Raw genomic sequence first — 16056 nt, 5'->3', positions numbered from 1 at the left:
TGACCCACTCCTCACTTACATTTATCACCTTCAGGGTCCTGGTACACCCCAGACCTCGGCTGCACAGCCCCAGAAGGCATGAGGACATCTCTTTCTGGGACTTCACACCTCTTATTGGGGATGCCTCTTGTCCTCTGTGGTGCTCAAAAGAAGTCTTGTAAGGGTTTTGGTGCCACAGGGGACAGGAGGTGAGGCTCAGAAGGCTGTTTACATGGACCTTATGTCAGAATCGAGGCTTAAATCTGTTTTGCATTAAACTATCTGCATACACAAATATTTGCCTGAGCAGACTGTGGGTGCCACCCTTTGTGCCAAAAGGAGCTGTACCCCATAGCTCTTTATTCTTTTATGAACCTTCTTCCCTCTTCTGGCCAAACACGTTAGTCTTTTATGACCTCATCATTATCCCAAGATACTTAGCATCTAATGAAAAAGATATTTTTTAGTATTGAATTACAGTTACATTGGTTTGGTGACTAGCAGTTTTAGCCTCTCAGCAGACAGGTATTCAAACTGTAGTGCCTAATTTGCTTGGATAAATGAAAGAATACACACTCTTTTCTTTTTTTTTTTTCTTCTTTTTTTTTAAGTTGTCCATTATAGTTGAGATAAATAATGTCCTGTCACAGAACACAGAGACCAGAGTCTGGGTAGATCCCATCTGTGTATGTGCTGGAAACCTTATTGCAGAAATCTCCTTTAGTCAGCTTCTTTGTTGCCTGTTACCACATAATTTTTACCTACAGGCATCCGGGCTGGTTTTGCCCTGTGAAGCATCTGTGGTCTGGACTTTGGGGATAGTAATTAGAAGAAGCTACAGAAGACTTCACAGTCGCTGTGTAAACACTGCACCCCTTTGTCTCTCTGCTGCCCTTTCCTTCGCTAGTGGAGCGGGGGCCTGCTGGCAGCACGTATGGAGTGGGAAGCAGAGCACTATAGATTTCACCTGCAGTGCCTTGTTATACAGATCCACTGTGGCGTTCAATGCCTCTCTCTTCTGCTTGATTAAAGATAATAAGGGACAAGTCACTGACAACCCTTTGAGGCAGGGTGGTTTCTGGAGATAACTGGGGGATGGATTTGTATCATCATATTTATATTTAGGATTTGATTAGTTTTTGCTTTATAATTCTAGTGATATTTTTAGTTTAGCTTATTGAGTGCTAGAGCAACCCTCTCTCCAGTGGCCAGTCTAATACCTCCAAAGCCCCACGAGGGGCTGTTGGGACACTAAAGACCATCAATCCTTATGAATAATGCATCTATTTCCCACTGAGGCTCAAATCCCATTAATACTATAACATTATTACATCTCTTATTTACTCTTTTCTATCTGTGGGATTAAAGATTAATTCGTAACAATTTTTTCAAATTAAGAAGAAATCTCAGTAGGTCCAAAGCATGTCACACAGAATATACCAAAGTTATCGCCAAAAGAAGGTTGTTAGAAATAGAAAACAGAATCCTAAAATGGCAAGAAACATCCCAACCATGAGACAGGCATGGGCATTACAATCTCCCACCTAAAAATGCTCATGGAAATGCATTGAAGCACAGTGTTCTGCATGGTGATTTCTCATCCTGGTGTTCAGAATGAGTCCATCTGTGACAGGCAGACGGGACTGAATGGAATTATGGTAAAATATCACCAGCATTATCTGTCTGACCAGGAAAAGGAAAACCGCTGAGATCATCAGAACAGTTTGCAGAACTACTTTTTCTCTCTTTGGATGTGGGTAATTCCAAATGCACCGTGGCCTAATTAGACAGAACCTGGATGGAAGAGCCTCTCTCCCTGTAGGTTCATCATGGTAAGATCTCAGCCTCCTCTGCATGTCTGACTACTACTGCTAATACTTCTACTGCTGATGAATAATTAATTACAGTAAGGATCTATTAAAATCCAGTTGCCCTCAATGTCCTCTTCATAGTTAGCAAAAACAAATAAAAGAAAACCCAGAAGACTGAGTAACCTGCCTAGCAAAGCTTGGAAATGAACAATAGTGTTTGACTATCACTGCATGTTCAAAGATAAATCTTATAAATGAAATAACATACAGTAAGGTGAAGTACATAAAATTCAGAAAAATACAGCTTTGCATGAAAAATATATTACTGTATGCAGTGCAGATCTGCTGCCTTCCTGAATTATTGCTGAGGTGTTTGTTAATGTTACAGAATTCAGCAAATACGTTGCCTTCCTCAGCCCTGTGAGATAATTTGCCTTTGTCCAGAACTGACCACACACTCTGCTTCTGAAATGCACAGAGGCAATAAAAAGAATATGGAGGTTTAGCAAGTGAGGCACTGAGGGACTAATATTCAGCAATGCTAATTCCAGCTAAATTTATATTGTATTGAAAGAAAGTGCTGTTAAAGAACAGCTTGGCTTACATCAAGACATGTGGTTACCAGATTACTTTCTATCTCCGCTCAAAAACATTTAGAGAATTTCTCATTAAAATTATTTAAAGTGAAACAAGTCAAATAAATCTACTTAAGTGTGTTGTTGCATTGCCTCATTTGTGGTGAAAAAATGTTGCTTGTTTTTTACATTCTATTTTAACTGTACATATGAGGCTTTACTCACCCATTAACAAAATACATCACCTCCCAATTGCTTTCTATACCTCCTTAAATGTTAAACATAAACACATATACCATCTGTTTCCTATCATGACACCAATCCAAAATGGCTGCACTAGACACCTCTGCATAATAGATCATCTTAAAACACCTTAGCGGTTTTGCTTTATGGAGTTATTTTTCCTGTGACAAATTATAAACCTATATTTCAAGAACACAACCAATCTGTGGCCTCAGTTGAAAATTCTGAAGAGTTTCTCTTTTATTTGAACAAATGTGCTGGCTTGTATCTGATGCAGCACTTTTTTTAAAGCCATAGGCCACCTTTGTTGCTATGGTATCCTACAAATCCAGTTAATTTCTTCAGTTAGTAATTTCTCAGCTAATAATTTGTGAAGCATTGGGATTGAAAACATCACAATCCAATATAGTCACTGCTATAACTTACCAAATTATTATGTAGCTGTTGTGTAACTGAAACTGCGGAACAAATTACAAGGTTTATCATCAGTCTGCAATCAAAAATAAATTTCAGAGCCTCCCCACATTTCTGTTTTTAAAAAATCATCTTTGCAAGGCTTGCACTCGTAAACTCCAGCTACCAAATGTTCAATGGGAAATGGGCAAAATATAGTCATAAATGTCATTGAACGAAAATTTGGTTCTGAATGGATTTCAAATGTACTTCCTCTTCAGGTTCAGCTCTATGAAAAAATGACTGTGTCTGGAGCAAGTTGAATTCAATGAGGAATTTCTCCTTGACTTAAACGAGCTTTTGACCAAGGCTGCACAATATTAATGCATGAACCTGAAAACCCTTATTTCCCAGGGTAGCCCCAATGAATCTTAGACTGATTAAACCTCTGTAGACCTATGTGCAAAAGCAATACTCCGTCTGCTCATTCTCCCTTATATGTAAGAGCTCAAATGGTTATGAGACAGTATTGCTACAGGTTTGATCAAAAATAAATGCCATATATCTAGCCATCATGAATAAAGGATGAAACAGCCCGTGTAGAGGTAAAAGAGTTAAAGGGAAAAATATAAAGATACTATTGCCTTGGACCGTATAACCTCAGCAGAGCTTCTTGCCATGTCACAGGCTTTGTTTCAGAAGTACCTGTTAATGCCTCTTGGCTACACAATCCCATGGGATGAAGCAAAAGCAGGCAGACTTCTGGGGGGGTACAAGCTGCTCAGTAACCTCTTGTCACCAGAAATAAAGAACTGGAGTACTGCTATTGTTGTTTATAAACCAGTGCTACCTGAGGAAGCAAAGCTAGAAAAGCTTGAGAAAGAAGTATTGCAGAGATTTCCTATCCGAGCCATTTTGACTCCAAGGAATTTCTGGAAAATGGAGGAACAAGGAGGAAATACAGGTCCTTTTATCCTTTAAAAGGCAGAGGGGAAACCTTCTTTATCTGTCGCGTGTCCCCCAGCTCTTGCACAGTTACAGCTCCCCTTGCTGTTTCAGCCTACTTTAACTCCTCTTTGAAGACAAGGCTAAGGAGACATCCAATGGATGGGCCATGGAGCTTCCCTCTTGTTAAATGTCTCTTGCTGTTGTGTGAGTATGTAAGATCACGTACTCCTTTGGTGCCGCATAAATAACACTCAGCTACTTTCTGAAACACTCACCATAGCGTTTTTCCTTCTCCTTGTTTGTAATTCTGCTGCTGCTGTTTGTGTGATTTATAGAGGTTGTTTTTATTCCTCAGAGCTTTCAGTGCAATTAAAGAAAATAAAGAGTGAATGCTCAAGTAGTTGAGAAGAATGGAAGATGTAAAAGATGGACAGAAATGCAGAGGTACCATGAATTACTCCTAAAGAGGAAAGAATAAAATACAGCTTGTCTGCAACATGCTCTAACAGGCACAATTCTAGATTCAGTTTGTGACAAATCATAATATGGTTTAGGAGGGAGAGAGACAGTACCTTCTAAACAATATAAACATCTAGTTTAAGAAAATAGCAATCCCTCGTCTATTGTGAACTTCAGCGCCTTGCTCTATTTATAATATGCAGTTGTTCCAATAGGTTGGTAAACTGTGATACATTTTACTTGCACTGACCACTTGCATGCCAGGATTTTTCACACCCAAGAGGGAATAAAAACCCGAAACACCCAAACAGGTTCTGTTTGGGGATTTTAATTGTTTCATCTTGACCTTTGCCTGTACATATGTGTGCCTAAGTGCACAAACACACCATATCTAACCTTTGAGCAAGAAGTGAACACACTGGCTACAGGCTCTGTCCTCATTTTTACCTTGTTAACCTCAGTTGAAGTTGTTGGAACTTGCTGAGGTTACTAATGCAGGTCCATACCTAAGCCACCTGACTTCTTCACCCTCAGATTCACATCCCTTCCCATCTGCTCTGCATTTCAAAATCCAAAATTAAGCAAGCCAGCAGTAGATGTGCACATTGACATGCACTAACCCTGAAATGGCTATTGCCTTCTGCTTTGTAGTTTCCTTGTTGCCCAACAGCTCTGTCACTAGCCTTTTTCTTCCGGAACACCACTGTTTTTTCAGTACAATCTCTCAGAGAAAAAAGAACTGGGTGGAATCTCAATAACATCCTTAATAATGGAGTTATCAGGCTTTTTTTTTTTTTTTTTTAAGGTATGGTAAGACACAACCCTAGATGACACACACCCAATAAATGGGCAAAAATTTGCTAATCCTTGTTCTGTATTACACACCCATTGAACATTTTGGGTGGAGAAGCTCCAAGGTCAAGCTCAGTTCTTTAAAAATATTTCCATTTCTACATCGTATACAGATGAGAAGGTAAAATGTCACAATCTTTAAATCTCAGTAGCCTTTTCTATTTCTATTGCAACTGTAACTAAATTTCCCAGAAGATATCTGTGTTTCACTGTGTGAGAGATTGTACCAGTGGTAAAATTTAATATATCCCTCTTGTTGCAGATCACAAGGTTTGCTTAATTTGCTATTTGTTGCTTGTCTATACAGGGTCATATTGTACACTTAACAGCCAGCTGCAGGGCTAACTGAGGTGGGTGGTGAGGGTCTCTCCGCCGTACTACTTCTGCCTCTATCTGTGTTTGATTCAGGTTTTTTCTGCATCAATTTTTAGACCATTTCTCATCTAAACCATGAAACATTCAGTTGCTGTGAACTGAATTCACACGTTCAAATACAAGTTTCTCAGCATACAACTTTGCCATTTCTGCCAATGGTTTTACTCACTGCTTAAGGGATTTTTAACACCAGCATGAGCGAAGCAGAAGCCACAAGGCAACATTAAACAAGTTCTGCATGTGTCCAAGCCAGCATACATGCCAGGCATGCTTTGAAGAGCCACTGCTCTGAAGAAATGCAGTTCAGAGGCTTGCGTTTAGGTGGCTGAAGATCACCACCAGCATGTGGGTCAGCTCAGCCTTACAGCTGACTTGGATCTGTGCATCTGGGCCAGGCAGATCTCATGTGGTTCCTTCCCTGCATTCGTTCCCACAAGTGCACCTGCATTCCCATTGACAGAGCCGTTCAAAGACCCACACTGCAGTAGAAGTTAAGGACAGTCGCCTCCAGTCCAGCCATCACCCTTCTCCCTTCACTTTAAATGCCCACTAAATCTCCTTTCCCACATGCAGAACTTGTCCTACATGCATTCACCTCTCCAGAACAAACGATTTGGAATAAAGGTGCAGTCTTGCAGTAACAATCACGTTAACTATTTATTCCGCTGAGACAAAAGATGAGTCAACAGCTGCTTTTCAAATATGGAAGAACTTCTAGTTTCTACTGCCAAAATTATTTTCTCATCAGGGCTTGTCTTCCACTAAGTGACCTGACCCAAATGTGCTTGTACCTGCAATCAGGTGACTCAAGGTAAAGCATCGACATAGTACTTGACATCATTTGGTGTGTAGGACTTCAGAGAGGAGAAAGATAAAACCAGACACATGATGCTGATAAGAATTTCTTTTTATGTTATTCCAATAAAAAATACATTCATACAGAAATATAACAATCTTGCAAAAAACAATTTCAAATAAAATCTTGTAAAACAAAATTTTTACAAAAATCTTACAAAGAGATTCTTTAGATAACAGGGTGCTTCAAAAACAAAAAAAGAAATTTCACTAATAGAAACTTTTTCTTCTTAAATTTCAAGCAAAAATGTTTTATTTTTTTTTATTTTTCAGCTTGATTGAGGCTCAGTTATCACCTGAACAAAATGTACTTGCTTATTAAGAAAATTACAGGCATTTGACATATGGCACACAGCCCCACCCCATCCACACAAGTCTGATGGTATTTCACAATTGAGACAAGCCAGTGCAAGTTTAATTTTTTTTTGTTTGGGGTTGGTTGTTTTTTTTTGTTTTGTTTGGTTTTGCTTTTGTTTACTTTCTTGTTTATAAGAATTATGGCTAAGCCAAGGACAATGCAAACAAGGAGTTAAAAACATAACAAAACCCAACCCTAAATAGAAATCTATTTTCTGGGAAATGTTTGTTTTCAGGGAAGAAAAAAAAAGTGCATTTTCAGGCAATTTAAACCAAAAATGAAATGAGAATGATTTAAGCCCGTGTGTTCCTTAGAACCAGATCACTTGCATATACTTTTTTTTTTAAACGACTTATCTACATACATTTCCAGGAAGGTATACCAAAATATTAGCATAGTAAGCAAGACCAATAATAAATAGAAAAAGAAACGGGTCACATGTTTCATTGCAGCGACTGTAGTGAGCTGGTTTAAAAAAAAAAAAAATACTGCTTTTGGACAGACTATTTCTACTCTAGGAAAAAACAGTCTTTATTTTAGCTGAACTATGTAAAATTAGAGCTCAACCACCACAACGACTAGCTCACTCACAGGTCCTCCAGCAAGCTGGAAGGCCAAAACCCGAGTGTACTTCATCTGCACACAGCTAATATTCTTTTAGCATGCCAATATTCGGTTCATATCATTCTTAAATGGCCACAGATACGCTATTCCAGACAACCTAATAACTACAAAACACAGTCAGCAGTCTGAGAAGGACTGAATGCCAACAAAGCCTTTAGCATACCATTAAGCTAAAGGTAAAGCCTCTAAAAATGCTAGATTTTAATTAACTGTATCTTTCATTTCTTTGTCTCCTTTATGACCGTATTGCGGGGGGGGGCGGGGGAGAGGGAATATTTTGATGGGCTGTGGCATTTCCTAGCTATGTGTTCTATTTTTTTTCCTTTTAAAAAAAATATTTATATATTATCTATATATATACACACATACACAGACTGTACACACAAATATACATACACAATTATTTTTCTGCCCACTTTTAAAAAAAAAGTAATATAGTTTCTTTCTGTATGACCAACAGATAGCTAGATATATAGATGTGAAACTTGTGCCTTTTAAGCAAATACATCTTTTAATACTTCTGTATCTTTAATATGTATGAAAACTTGACATATTAAGTACAGTTGGGGTGTGTATATACACAGTTGTTGTGCAAGGTCAATATAAAAAAAGTCTCAAGGTGGCAGAACTGGTCAGGTATTCAATTGGCATATGCATTATACTGTAACACAGTCAAATTGTCTAAGTTAAACAAATACTGTACTGACATGAATGACTTTTCTCTATATTTGTCTTTGTGAAGGAGGACCCTGGAAGTAACCTTTTTTTCCCCTCATATTATACATTTGATACAGTACAATGCCAGGTGAAAAGAGAGCCTTAATAAAGCATGCATCACCCATACCCCTGTATAAGACCCCCTACAAGAGAAGGTCACTTGCATAAGGCACCATTATTAAGGTCAACAGTGCATTAACAGCTAGAAAACCAGAAGTTAGTCCTCAAGGCATAAATAAGAGAAAAATTAGCTGCATGAGAAAAATCAGTTTCTAACCAATAGTGGTTTTATCCACCCAACAGAAAAAATTATTCATGTTCCATACATTATGTAACATTAGACCAATTGTATTTTAGCTGCTCTTAACTGGAATCAAAACTGCAGTCCTGATTAAAGAATGGAAAAGCATATAGTTCCCTAGAACCATGCAATAACCTTTGTATTATAATGAAAAGTTATAGTTGTGTTACATTTGTAAATACACAGCTTATACAATGGATTACAAATGAGCTCTGTAGCAAGTAAAACAAGCTACTTGACACATTGCACGTTTAATAGCTGCACCAGACACCTAAAGCTCCTCTCACACAGGAACAGGGAGGTCCCCCATCTCCATTCTGGCATCCTGACTCTTTTTACTCCCCCCCTCTCCCCTCTCCGTTTTCCCTCTAAAAAGGTGCAGACACCCCTCCCCCCACCCCTTGGAAATGATTGGTGGTTGTCCCATCTCACGAGATATTCCTCACATACAAGACATTCAGACTATTTTTTTTCTCTTACAGTTATAAAACAACCACAAGAAAAAAAATGTGCCTCAGCATACAGTCATCAAGAGATCCTCATCGCATACAGTCGCCCAATCATTAACATTCTCAGTGCACATGCTCACGGCAAAGGCTTAGGAGCCACTCAGAAGGTTAGATACCAGTGTATGAGTCCAGGAAACCCCAAACATCACGCACCGCGGTTGCTATGCCGTTTCTTACATGACTTATTAGCCCTCAAAAGACCTTCAAGGAAGTGAGGTCCTGGAGGCAACTGGGTAGGGTGCAAAATGGCATGCTTTGGCTGGAACACGCATCCCTCCACTCAAGGCTCTTCAACCTTGACGCCTCTTAGCCCGCAGGATTCACCTCTTGACCCATTCAGAGGTGTCTCTTCATGTGAAGGGCCAGGTGGTCAGACCTGGAAAAACACCTGCAAGGCAAGAGTCAGGTTGCGCATTAGCCCATGGCTGCTGGCACGCACGACGTGACGCGATACGCGTGGCTGAGGCACTCCCCCCTTGCTGGTGGAGGAGGGATCGTGCGTGCCCTGGATACGTGGGAGCACTCAAGAGTGTCCGTGGGCCCTGGGTGGTAACACTAGGGACTTCTGGACACTCAACTGCAAAGTCAGGCTACAAACCATATCCCAACGACTAGAAAAACCGAAGGATTTTTCCAGTCTAAATACAGAATAATTCCTTAAAAATACCAGACACAGTTGCATTCCTAATTGGTTCCTTCACAAGTGAAAAGCAGTCGAGACTCACTTTCCAATGAGCATTAAAATAACTATTTAAAAAGGTGCATTTCAGTCACATACCTGTCACAGTGACTACATTTAAAAGGCTTGGCACCAGTGTGCTTTCTGAAGTGTCTGGTTAATTCATCACTTCTTGCAAAACGCCACTCACACCCTTCCCATGAACATCTGTAAGGCTTTTCCCCTACAAAGAAAGCAAATTACATGTTAGTCATGACTCCATTCAAAGAAAGATAGGTGCTACCCCATTCATTTTCTATGTAAACCTCCTCCACCCCCCAAAGACAGCTGATTTAACCTATCTGAACACTTCAGAACATGTAGGCAAAGGCAGCTTACAAAATTCAACCACATGATTCCTACCTACCTATTTTGCTGCAACAGCACATCAAATAATCTCACTTCTTATTATTAAAAAAAAACAAAACCAAAAAAACCCCGCGATTAAACAGGCTCACTGGAAACAAAGAAATCCAGCTTTCTACCATTCCTGTTCATCCATAATGGCAGGCTTACTCCCAAACAGGTATCATTCGCCTCATGAAGGTGATTAAAGACAGCACAGCTAGTCTCCAAAATGCAGTTAGGCTACTGTATTGCATCAAAGTCCTCTGTCACTCGCTCATCTGCATAACATGCAACCTCCTTTCTGCTGAGCCACATATTCTTGGAAAAGCCTGCACGCCACTTTGAACACTGCTATTTCAGCATTCAAGAAATACCACTTCCATTCACAGGAACATTCTCAGCCAGACAGCACCAGGACAACAGTTCTGCAATACTTCTGAGGCCGGCAGCTATTTATGTCTGCGCAACCACCATGGTTTCAGTGGAAGTTGTTCTTTCCTCTTGAAATAATCTTGTTTCATCTGACTTCTGCATGACAACGGGAGCATCCGAGCTTGCTCAGACTTCCCATAAAAGCCACAAAATGCTGAGCTCATGAGTCAAAATAGGATCTTTTCCCTGAATTCTCTTTCCACATCTTGGGGGGGGGAAAAACCCTATATAGGTCTCACGATTGGTACACCAAGAAAGCCAGGCCAATTCCTCATGTTAAGCAATGAGTATTGAGTCAAGGCACAGCTCTACGTATCTAACCGCTGTCATAAAGAGATGTCAAATAATAATGCTCAAACAAGCAAATCAGCACGCTACTTCAACCATAAAATATTTATAAAAGCCCTGAAGTGTCTGTCTTCCTCACTTTCTTTCCCAGTAACGCATGAGATTGCTATTTTTAGTTCAGGTTCTGTAACAATAAAATACTGTTGCTCAGTATTTTGGTATGAAATTACACAGGAAATCAAGACATTTTGAAGTCCAACTAGGCAGATACATTCAAAGGACTACAACATGCTGTGGCTTTCCAAGATTTTTGCCGATAACGATGGCACACAAAACTGCTATATGATTTAAAAGTATAGCTGTAGTTCATATAAACAGGGCCTCGGGATGTCTAGTTGAATAGACCTGATGTAGACCAAACCATGAAAACAAGCTCTTACAGTGTTTAGCGATCAGACAGATTTTGGGGTATGACGTTTGTTGTTTTGTAAGAAAGTCTCCACTCGCTTTTGCTTTAGAAGTAAATATCAACAAAGGTCTACCGTCTGGTTTGGCTAGACCTTTGCTCCTGGAGACTGCATGCCACTGCAGCTTCCCAACTATTGCCTATTTAGATGAGTGGCTCCTATTTGCTATGACAGCAGACTAGTCTACCACCAACTATCTTGGCTTCAGCTCACTTATGAAGAGAATGAGGAAGTGATGTTGTCCATGCTGGTAAGCCTCTGCTACTGTTACATCATCTCTCCAAACCTGGGTTCCCACCCAGCAATTGTGTAATACTGTGACACCACCACCATCAGGGGTATTCCCTACAGTACTTGCCAACTCTTAATAAGCATACGGTTACTAACCTGTATGAGTGCGCTGATGTGCTTTCAGATGTGAACTTTTGGTGTAAACTTTCCTGCAACCATTAAAATGACACCTGTGAACACGCCTTCTGCCATCTGGCGAGGTGTCACCATTGGCGGGTGTACCTTTTTCTGCAGTCTTTCCAGCGGTACCGGTACGAATTTTCCCCGGTGAATGCAACTCACCCGGCGTACAATTCCATAGCTGGGAAGAAGGCTCCTTGCTCAGCTCAGGAGACGAAGGGGGAGTGGAAGTGACAGATGAACTCAAGTTTCCTGAACTGGCTAAAACATCGCTTATAGGGTCAGAGGTAAACTTTGTCGTGGGTGAGAGCTCCTCAGAGCTGTCTGAAGATTCGCTGCTCACGTCAGAATTCAAACTGTTGGTCTCTAAGTTCTGACTAGTAAGACTGTCCTCTTTTGGGACACATGTGTTCTTCAGTTCAGATTCCTCCTTTTTCTCACGTGCCAGAATAATTTTGGTCCAGAGATCCTCTTGGCTATCAAATTTGATTTCAGATGCAGAAACGTAACAGGGTTCACTTTGAAGATACCGTTCCAGCTCCAAACATGTCTAGGTGAAAGAGAAGGAAGAAAAAAGAAAAGTTACCAGCCTGTTTAAAAATAAACCCAATTGTATTTTACACTTCAAAAAGCATGCAGGAATGTAGTATGTTCGATTTGAGGTTTCTAGGTTCAAAACAAATTAAAGGCTCCTCCAGCCGTAACTAGGTGACTGTTACAATGAAAAGAAATCTGTGTTTTGAGACCTGGGCAGGAGTTCAAACACACAGCTGAAGGTGCAAGTCAGCTTTGGTTTCCAAAATAGCATTCTAGTGAGTCAGTCAAATTATCATCACTCTCATCATAAAATCTGTGTTTTCAGTAGGCTGACATTGAAAAGGACCATAGAGAACCACAACAAATAATTACACTTCGCTCTCGCGCCTCGTCTAATTTCAAGTTGTTTTGTAGCTCTCTCTCACACAAACACGAGGCTGAAAGGACCCAGCTGAACACAATGTGCTCTGACACGCAGTTAAAACCCAAACGCTGTGTCAGAAAACAAAGCCACATTTCAGCATGGCTGCGGAGCTGCTGGCCTGTCTTCTGGGGACATCAATGGAGCAGCAGACATCCTCCCATTTCCTGTGCATGAGAACGCAGCACACTCGACTTTCAAAGAATGTCATTTCCAAGCGCACTGGCATGCACACCACATAACTCAAACTGCTCCCATGCGTGTTCGAAGGAATATGGGCAACGTCAACAACAGAGAGGAGGGGAGAAAAAAAGTTCCCAAATAGAAATGTCCTGTTCTATAGGATGCAAAACGGGAAATTACTCTGAGGTCCTGCTGGGAGTCCCACAATGAACAAGAACTTTATCTACTGGCCAAGAGTGCAACTGTATGAGTCATCTCTCTCTTTTCTTTCACGCAATGCCAAAGGAGATTTCCTTTTAAAACCCTGACCATCTGCCAAGAAAGTACTCTGTTCAAATAGACATGCAACAGTACATGGACAACTTCCCCCCCCTCCCCGGAACCACATTCCCCTCCATGAAATGAAACAAAACAAAAAACAAAACCACCCTAAATGGGTGAAGCTGCAGTTTTCAATTTCAATTCACCCTGCTGACTTTCTTGCCATTTTTAGAGAACAAACAATTTAAAAAAAAAAAAAAAGAAGGGTATGAACTGTTATGGCAACAAGCTGATGTTTTGGGGTTATTCTTTCCACTATAGGAAACAATCCATATGGAAGCTTTAGACAGAAAATGGACACACCAAGTTTCCATACCAAACTCTACTCATCTTAGCAAGATCATCTCTTCCATGCCCGGTAGCAAAACCCGATCCCAAATACCACACATTCCCCTCACAGCCCCCTCCCATCTGTCCAAGAGCGGAGCCGCCATGGGAACAGCCTCCTTTCTCCCCCAGCACTGCTCAAGTAAACTGGGTCACATGCTCTGGCCAGGCTAGGAGTGTGGGCAAAAACGGGGGGGGGTGGGGGGGACGGACACGACCCTAAAAAAGCAAAAAACAAAACAAAACGCAAAAGCAACACCACCACTGCACACAATATTTATGTACTTGTCTATAATTAGGTAACCGGGTTGCAATGCACGTTGAAAACAAAACAGGTTTCGACAGGGACAACACAATAGTGTCTTGATTGCCCATGAAAACAGGTTAAAAAAAAAAAAAAAAAAGCATTTATTAAGCTCTTGTTAAACTTTCATATTCCCGGCTAATTTAAATTCCTCATTAGATAAGATTAGTAATGGGGACCGGAGCGAAGCTCCCTCCGAGTTTAAATGCCTCTGAAGGCTACCGGGAGCGGGGGCTGGCCCCTCGCCAAAAGCCCAAATGCCTGAAGGAAACTACTTAGCTCCATTTCAATCACGTACTATGAAGCTGCCTCTGTGAAAGGGGAAAGGTGGGGGGGGGGGGGGGGGGGGGGGGGGGGGGCAGAAAAAAAAAAAAGGCATTGCACACAATTAGTAGGCATGTGAAGGTTGTAACGCTTTGCGTTTTAACGTCCTCGGAAAGGCTCCTTCGCCCTTCTGGAAAGGCTGCAGGCATGTGATGGGGTCGGCGGGCTGCGCAGCCCCCGGACGGGGAGCGCGGCCAGCGGCCCGGGCCCCCCCGCCCCAGTCGGGGCGCATGTCACCGGCACCGCGGTCCTGGACCCCGCGGCTCGGCGCGAATTAAGGAAGGGAGGAAAGAAAGAAAAAAAAACCCAACAAAATATGTCCATTAAAGGGAAGGAGCCGCCGTTCTTCCTCCTTCCCGACCAAGGCAATTAGCACAAGGGGATCGCTGTCATATGACTGACAACGCACGGACTCCGCAAGGCTCCCTGCGCCGGGAAGCAGCTACATTATAGACGTATAGGCATGCACGCACAGAGATATGTGTATACACACTCCTTTAGGAGCTTCTTTCCCCCCTCACTGCCAGGCGACAAAAAAACACCAAAACCCAACCCCCCCCAAACTTCAAAAAAAACCCCAGCAACAACATGGCACTGCAAGGGGCGAAAAGCAGCCCTTGGCCAGGCAGGGAGCTCGGATGACAAGACCCGGCAGTGGAGTTTGGACCTGGTACGAGCGCAAAACTTTTGCCAGGACTCGGTGAGGCGCAGGCGGCAGCGGAGCGCCGGGCTCCGTGCTGCTGCCGGAGCGGAGCGGGGCCGCCGGGCTGACAGCCCCCGCGGGCAGCGTCGGGGCGCCCGGCGCGGACGGGCGGGATGCGCAGCTCCTCACGTTCACCTCGGGACTCTTCCCCTCGAAAAGCCGTCTCATTTAAAGCCGAAACACCTGCTTCAAAACAGCTCTACGCATTCGGGTTTAATTCTCCCCAAACTCGTTGCTGACACGGGTTGGTTGGTTGTTTTTCCTTTTTTTTTTTTTTTTAAATCCGCTCATCCTTTAATACGGCTTTAAAAAAAAAAAAAAAAGGCAAAAACAACAAGAAAAAAAACCCACGACAATAACAACAACAACATTGACATCCTCGTTTACCTGTTGCCAATATTCCTCCAGGGACGGCAAGGCTGAGAAGTAACCCGTGTCGTGCACAATCTGGAGTTCCTGGAAGATGCTGCACATTGGGAGAACATCCATGTCTCAAGTTGCAACAACAAAGTCAGTGCTGGTTACCAAAAATACAGATGCCTCCTTTATGTGCAGGGGTTGAGGGGTGTGTGCGGGGGGGTGTCAAACCTCTGCTCTCAGTTTCCAAGCCCCCCCCCCCTTCCTCCAGAGAAGAAAAAAACAAAAATTTGTATATATGGAGAGATCTAATAATTCCGTGAGAAGCTTAGGGAGGAAAAAAGACCCAAAGTTTCATGCAAAGTTTAATTGCACAGCAAGGCAGGACGTCTCCCGAGGCGGCCGCGGCGGCTCTCCCCTCCCGCGGCCAGCGGAGGACACTTGCGCAGGAGCGGACCCAATATTTGCAAACACGGCGCTGACTGCAAATGTAACCCCCTGCAAAACTTCCCTATTCAAAGCTCTGCCCGGCCGCGCCGCCGCCCCCGCCCCCCGCGCCCTCCCCCGCCCCGCGTGATCCCATTACGCCGCCTGCCGCCGCGGCCCAATCTCCGCCACGCACTCCGCGCCCCGCGTGCCAATGATGTCAGAGCCGCCCAATCGCCGCGCGGCAGGCATCGCGGCTCCTCCTGGCGTGACCGAGCCTGGCCGTGACGGCTCCCGCCATTGGTCCGATTCGAAATTCGCTCCCTCCTGATTGGCGAGCTCGGCGGCAGGCTATTTTTAGCAGGGTATATAAAGCCGGGAAGCGGCCGCTTTTTCGGAAGGGGAGGTGTGTGCTTGTGAGGCGGCCGCGCGAGAGGCAGGGAGCGAGCCGCGCGGGGGAGGGGAGCGGCGCGGCGCACAGCGGCGCTGC

General features: G+C 42.8%; 1 protein-coding gene across 2 annotated transcripts; it reads right to left on the bottom strand.

Annotated features, from left to right (window-relative positions):
- Nucleotides 1–6524: 6524 nt before the first annotated feature.
- KLF6 (KLF transcription factor 6) lies at nucleotides 6525–15656 on the bottom strand. 2 transcript variants are annotated; one of them, XM_055805998.1, is made up of 4 exons: nucleotides 15171–15656; nucleotides 11826–12213; nucleotides 9778–9901; nucleotides 6525–9387 (listed from the first exon to the last, which is right to left on the bottom strand). In XM_055805998.1, the coding sequence occupies exons 1-4, from the start codon at nucleotides 15270–15272 to the stop codon at nucleotides 9336–9338; spliced, it is 666 nt and encodes a 221-aa protein (XP_055661973.1). In that variant the 5' UTR covers nucleotides 15273–15656; the 3' UTR covers nucleotides 6525–9335. The 2 variants fall into 2 exon arrangements, with proteins under 2 accessions (XP_055661973.1, XP_005233982.1); XM_005233925.3 differs by having other exon boundaries at nucleotides 11640–12213; nucleotides 15171–15655.
- Nucleotides 15657–16056: the final 400 nt, after the last annotated feature.

Source organism: Falco peregrinus, chromosome 5, assembly GCF_023634155.1.
Source record: "Falco peregrinus isolate bFalPer1 chromosome 5, bFalPer1.pri, whole genome shotgun sequence".
NCBI lineage: Eukaryota > Metazoa > Chordata > Aves > Falconiformes > Falconidae > Falco > Falco peregrinus.
This window is presented reverse-complemented; position numbering and strand designations above follow the sequence as displayed.

What these genes read in the sequence shown, in the direction of transcription:
- KLF6 (XM_005233925.3), bottom strand. Translation starts at nt 15,272, where the DNA reads ATGGATGTTCTCCCAATGTGCAGCATCTTCCAGGAACTCCAGATTGTG. An exon ending in ACATCAGCGCACTCATACAG is followed by an intron (nt 9,902 to 11,639) that starts GTTAGTAACCGT and finishes CTTTCTTTGTAG; the next exon opens with GGGAAAAGCCTTACAGATGT. An exon ending in AAATGTAGTCACTGTGACAG is followed by an intron (nt 9,388 to 9,777) that starts GTATGTGACTGA and finishes CTTGCCTTGCAG; the next exon opens with GTGTTTTTCCAGGTCTGACC.